Source organism: Phaethon lepturus, unplaced genomic scaffold, assembly GCF_000687285.1.
Source record: "Phaethon lepturus isolate BGI_N335 unplaced genomic scaffold, ASM68728v1 scaffold20040, whole genome shotgun sequence".
Classification (NCBI taxonomy): domain Eukaryota; kingdom Metazoa; phylum Chordata; class Aves; order Phaethontiformes; family Phaethontidae; genus Phaethon; species Phaethon lepturus.
In genome coordinates, this window is record NW_010510042.1 from 30129 (window position 1) to 36512 (window position 6384).

Below are 6384 nucleotides of genomic sequence, written 5' to 3' on the forward strand. Positions count from 1 at the left end.
TGTCCGTTCCTTGTCCTTACTTTGCAAAGGCTTCCTCTGTCAACAGCACATAATGGGGTCCTGCCAGTGAGTAGAAAGGTACAGAATGCATCAAAGGGTTTCTTAATGTTTTTCTGAGAAGTTCTTCAGTCTTGTGGTGAACTTCATGCTCCCCTCCCTTCCCTTCCAGTTCCTTTGGTCTCTTTTTTGCAGCACGCTCACAAGTAAAGCATGGGATTGTCAATAATGGAAACAGAATTTCAAAACTGAGCAATTGTCTATGATTTAAAATGTTGCAGTGGTAGGTTCTTTTTTTAAACCCTCTTTTCTAGTATTGCTTCTTTCCTCCTACATGCACTAAATGTGCCAAATTTAAGCTAGCTGAATTCTGCATAGCTTTTAGTGCTAAAGCAAAGGCAGCAGTGATTATGAAGTGTGTGAATGAATGAGCTATTAGTGCAAAAGAAGAAAAGTTACTGGTTTGGCTTGCAATTAGCATAGTTTTCTATACCTCTGAGTGGCTTTTGTTTTGACAGGAATGTTTCAGTCAAATGTTTGTTGTTTTTTTTTTTAAATCACAAAGCTCTGATGGAATATAAAATATACAGTGATAATACGGCACTGTCAGTTGAGACTTTCCTTCATGTGTCATTTGGGTGGACCAGGGTTAGTAAACTATTAGTTTGGCTTTGGATGCGTGTGCATCTGGGAGGGAGACCTGCTATGAAGCTTAATAGCACTTTGTTTTGTGTTTCAGAAACTAAACAGTACATTCCAAGATAAGTGTGTGCTGATGTTAAAATAACATTTTCTTTTGGACCACCTGATAAAATACAGAATATTGTGAACTTTCATAGGGGTAGTGTCTTTGCTAGATAAATAACTTGCCTTGACTCTGCAGTTGTGGTGTGGGGTTTTGTTTTTTTATAACATATCTTGACAGTTTTTTTCCTTGTGTCCCAAAGGACTTAATGATAATTTGATACCTCTCTTTGCAGTTGTTGGAGGGAAGTGAAGCTAAACAGACAACAGGACTTCAGGGAGATTTTTATGTAGGAAGCTTGGTGGGTTTTTTTTATTTTGTGTCCTAGCATAGTCAGTTTTATAAGGTTGTGATTATTTAGCTTGCATACTAGAATAGATGGAGCAAAGCTTAAAAAATGCATCACAGCTTTGGGAGGATGGAAGCTGTTTCGGACAACTAGCTCCTATTACGAAGAGCCAGAAATGCAAGCTTTGATTCTCAGGTTCAGCTAGTGCAGTTGTTAAGCTTAATGCCTTTGTATCCTGGAGAGTATCAGGATGCCCCAGGATGCAGCAATATGACCGTGAAAAGGCAAGGCTTTGAATGCAGAGGGTCCATCTGAAGCTGATCTCTGGAACAGAGTCTGTTCTCACCAGGCTTAACCTGCATAAGTGAGGCTCTGTGCCAGCTGCGCATAATATGTAATGACATAGCTGAAAGGTGAGATTTCAGCAAACACTGCAGAAAGCAAGTCTCTGGGTTAACACTGTGTTTCATTACTTCCCAGAACTCAGTGTAGCTACTTCTCCAAAAACGTTGCTGTAAGCTACCCAGAGCAGTACTGCGTCACGCGTGATAGAAGGCTTACAGCCTTCATTGCGACTCTTTAGTTACACTGATGGACCGAGGCTTTTCCTGTCTTAGCTGTCCTGGAAGCTAATTATAGTCCTGTCTCTTTAATTGTGTTTACCAAGATCTTGTGTGTACTGATGTACTTCTTGAAGTCCTTTGGACTTTCCTTGCAGATAGGGGAGCTATTTTTGCATCAAGATGTCTCCATTAAACTTTTGCAGTTCATTTACAGGCAATTCTTTGGTGTAGCTGGACAGGATAAAAGTTTATGTTGCCATCTGCTCCAGGTTCTCTCTCTTCCAGCTGTACAACAAAGTTTGAACTGACTATGTCGTCTTTCTATGTGGATTTTTAGCATAAAACTAGCTCACTCCAATTGTCTATTGCTGTAAAAATAAGAGTTATGTTGATATATTCTCATTATTCAGATGGTCGCCCGCTGTATGTGCTGAGATTGGGACAGATGGATACCAAAGGCTTAGTGCGAGCTCTTGGGGAAGAGGCCTTGCTTCGATATGTAAGTATTTTTGGAGCCAACAAATTGCTAACAATGTGATATTTTAATTTAGAAATTTCCTCCTCTGCCAGAACATTCATGGCTCTGGATATTTTGATGTACTCTCTGGCTGTCCGTTTTTGGTTTTGAATACATCTGAAAGCTCCTGGTAGCTGATCTTCTGCATTCTTTCCAACTGCAAACTGATGGCGGAAAGGCGTAGTTCTTGGCAGCTCCTATAGTTATTGGTTAGCATTTTCACAGATTCTTCTGCAGTTTGTGCAGCGCTTCAAACTTAAGTCTCTCCATTTGTACAGAAGAGAAAATGCCATGCTTATATTTTGTCAAGCCTGTACTCCAAGGATAAGAATATTTTTAAAGAAAAAGTACTTGCCTGTAATTGTGCCTTCTCGAAAGGCATCACTCAGACTGAGTTATTGTGGATCTGCTCAGTTTCCAAGCAGAAAGCTGGCAGGATTCCATAGTAACCACTAGAAGCAGGGGCTGGATTTTACTTTTTTCTCTTCCAGTGGCATTTCCAGGCACATACTAAATTTTGTTTGTTTTTTCTAGTTCTGTTTCAAGGTTACTTTCTATGACTTAAAAAGGGGCTTTAATTTCTGAGTAAATAGGAAATCAATGCTTAAAGGGGCAGAAGTGTAGGGAGTCTTCTTGTCTGTATCACTCCTGGGTCTCAGTTTTCAGGAGGATCTTGTTTACATTTTACTGCTTTTATGGAAAGGTATATTTATTTTTCAACAGGATCAACTAATGGGGTAAATGTAGTGATTGCTAGTTCATTCTTTGGAAGAAAAAAAGCTTATGTTGGTTTGAGCTTGGAGTTTTAATTAGTCTTCGGATATAAAAAACTTTTTTTTCTTTATCCCATCTACTGGGTTTAAGACTGTCCTCTCTAAGCAACCTGTTTTCTTGTACAGGTTCTTTCAATAAATGAAGAAGGTCTGAGGCGATGTGAGGAGAATACAAAAGTATTTGGCAGGCCAATAAGGTAAAGTACAAGAAGTGGATCTGCTCTTTGGTAATTATCTGGTTTCACGGTGTGCCTGGGGGGAACATCAGGCAATGTGATGCTGCTGAGCAAAGTTTATTAAATGGAACAAGCAAAGGGTAGGCTGTGTGTCTCACATGCAGATATAAGCACAGTTACAGTTAACTGGGAGCCTCCCCAGTTACTGCTGGAGTCAATTTGCACGGTCAAGCCTGAGGGAGACACACCACCTGCCCCAGCAGTCTCGGTGTCATGCTCATAATGGTTCTACATGGGGAGTGTTATGCTTCTAGTCTCTGCTACTGCTGGATGTCTGCAAAGTGATGCAGCCTAACTCCTATTTCTGTTTCTTGGGGATTTTATAGACGGACATTGGTACAGGCTGCCAAAAAAAAAAGCCAGGGCATGATAATATCATGGATAACCTTTCCAGTAGTTTCAGGTATTGTTTTCATGTCACTTGTTCACCCATAGTCCGTATCAAGGCTCATTACACTCCGTTCTTGTTTGCATTCTCCATTTATTATATGTGGTTACTCAACTCTTGATCCAAGGTAAGGTCATGAGGCTTCTGTGAAATCTGGGGTCTAGTTTTCCAAGTACTGGCATGACTTCATGTGAAGTTTGGTCAAAAATGGCTTGCTATCCCATCTTTAAGTCATTGTAGGGGTCACTTACGAAAGCGTTCACTGAAAAATGGAATGAATGCAGGACTGGCCCTGAAAAAAAAAATCATTGCTTGGACTCTTTCTGATTTCTGACTCCTTCCCTTAATCTGTAAAGGTTCAGGGATGCATCGTGTGTCTGTCTAACTTTTCCCTGTTAAAGAACTTGCTGTCCTAGCTCTTGGTGGGAGGTCAAATCCAAGAGATGGATTTCATGTGTGTAACCATGAAATTGTGCTGCCTCCTGGCTCTTCATTTGTAGAAGTAATCCAAAAGGACTACATATTAAAGTGAAACAAAGAAGTGTTTGCTGTTTCACAGAAGCCTAATGCATAGCTTCATGGATGCTAGCTGGTCCAGCACAGCTGTAAATCTTGAATTCATGCCCAGGGTAAGACCTGAACTTGGAAAGTAACTAAAGCATATGCTGGAGCTCAGTATTTAGAATTAAGAACATACTTCTTCTTACAGAAAAAGCTTCCCTCCCTGAGATCTGACAACAGAATTAGCTTTGACATGTAATGGCACTCTTACTGTCCTGTGTTAGTAGGAAATCTGCACCATGAATGTTAAATTGCTTAATAGCAGTGTGGCTGCTTAATTGATTTCCCAGTAGAAGCAATGAATTAACATTTGGGCTGGCTGTTGACAGGATCTTTTTTGGCTTCATACTAACGTGTACCTGGAGTCTGAAATGTCTGTGGGGGAATATGAATGATGTGCAAAGTGATTTTTGCAAATATTCTGTAACCATGCTTGGCTTCTTCCATCCTAATGATCCTTAGAACATTTCTGTTCTAAGTATCTTAAACTCCAGGGTCTACAGGTAGTGCAAAGCAAGGAGGTAAAATAGAAGAAACCAAAACATGCAGTAGGGTCCACACATTTCAGTACATTGGACACTTGCATAAGAAATGAGAATTTTGATGCCATTGAGATTTTTATTTTTCTTTTTGTCTTTCTCAAATTTAGCTCTTGGACCTGTCTAGTAGACCTAGAAGGCTTGAACATGCGGCATTTATGGAGACCTGGTGTCAAAGCATTGCTAAGAATCATTGAGGTGGTTGAAGCTAATTACCCTGAGACTTTGGGTCGTCTTCTAATCCTTAGAGCACCTCGAGTATTCCCAGTTCTTTGGACACTGGTATGTTTGCAATTCAAGGCATTTCTCAGCTCTCTCAGTACACTGCTACATGCTTGTAGTTTGTAAAAGCACTTTAGAAATCAGGCTTTATAAGCACGAAATGTTGTCATTTGGAAACATCTCTTTTCTAGGATTCCTGGAAAGGATTTAAAAACACTACCTAAGAACTTGCTTACGTAGTTGATTAATTTAGCTGCTGCTTTGTAGTGTGAACTTTGCATAGCAAGGATGGTAACACTTAATGCGATCAAACGGATTCCTTCAAAATTCACTGAAGAAAAATGTGGGAGCCTAATCTAGTCTGTTTTTCTTTATTTGTAGGTTAGTCCATTCATTGATGACAACACTAGAAAGAAATTCCTTATTTATGCTGGAAATGACTACCAGGGTCCTGGGGGACTGCTGGATTACATCGATAAAGAAATTATCCCTGATTTTCTTGGTGGAGAGTGCATGGTATGAATATGAACTAGTGCATATAGCAACTTATTTGTGGGCTTTTTAGTCCCCTGCTCCTCTAAACAAAGAAGCCTCAAAGCACGGAATGATTCCTAATGTAGTTTGGAGGCGGGAGCTGTGATGTAGGATTCCAGGCTTGGTGTTTTCTTCTGGATCCACTTTAAAAAGAGAAGTACAATACTTCTTTACAATGAATATCAAATAACTTATCAAAGTAGCCAGGCACAGTTAAAAGTCATAGTTTCTGTTACCTGTCAAGTTCAAGCAGGCATGGTTGCACAGCACTGAGCAAGAGCTGTCACCATCAGCTAATCAGAAGAGTCTCTGTCACCTAAAAACTAACTGATACCATGGGGAACCCAAGGAAATATGTGGCCCATCTGCTAGCAGGGCTGAACAAACAGCTAGGTCTCCTAGCGTGATACGCGTGTTGACCACAACAAACCAAAAAGAATGTTTTACTGCAGGATACTGCAATTTCTCAGTCCCTTGTAGTGTGCCTTAATAGCTTCTTTCTGTCTAGACTACGGGTGTCAATCGAATCTGTCATTCTAACATCTCTGTTAGAATACAGATACTGTAAGATTTGTTTTCTCCATAACGTTTTTGACGACACAGGCTCACTGGTATGACTGAAGTGTAGGAATGCAACTCAGGCATTTTCTGGAGCCTCCATCACAGTAACACTTGGATGATTTTTTTTTTCTGAACTCATCTGTGTTAAAATATAATGGCTTACCCTGGTATGCTTTCTAGATTAATTTCTGTACCATTCTTGAAAATTCTTCTAGGTCTGTTCAAATACAGCCTCAAATTATAATGCAGTACTGTTAGACATGTTGGAGGTAGAGCGTATGTTCCTCTGTAGTGGGCTGCTTTTTGCAGCAGTAGCTTTCAGTGGAGAGAATTTCTGCTATCTAATTTGGAGCTTGAGAAGCTGGCAAAATCCACTGCTGAAGTAAGCAAAAGTCAGTGTTACCAGAAAGCAAATTGCTGCAATACTTCCTGCCGGTCAGAGACGGTAATAGAGTCTCT

The 6384-nt window shown here is 40.2% G+C and overlaps 1 protein-coding gene across 2 annotated transcripts in view; it reads left to right on the top strand.

The window, feature by feature from the left end:
- The window catches only part of LOC104627468 (SEC14-like protein 1), a 39388-nt gene that overhangs the window by 28962 nt on the left and 4042 nt on the right, over nucleotides 1–6384 (top strand). For both annotated transcript variants that reach the window (XM_010295749.1, XM_010295756.1), the window contains exons 8-11: nucleotides 2005–2093; nucleotides 3011–3081; nucleotides 4719–4890; nucleotides 5212–5346. In XM_010295749.1, coding sequence (XP_010294051.1) covers nucleotides 2005–2093; nucleotides 3011–3081; nucleotides 4719–4890; nucleotides 5212–5346 — 467 coding nt within the window. The remainder of the gene's footprint in view (nucleotides 1–2004; nucleotides 2094–3010; nucleotides 3082–4718; nucleotides 4891–5211; nucleotides 5347–6384) is intronic.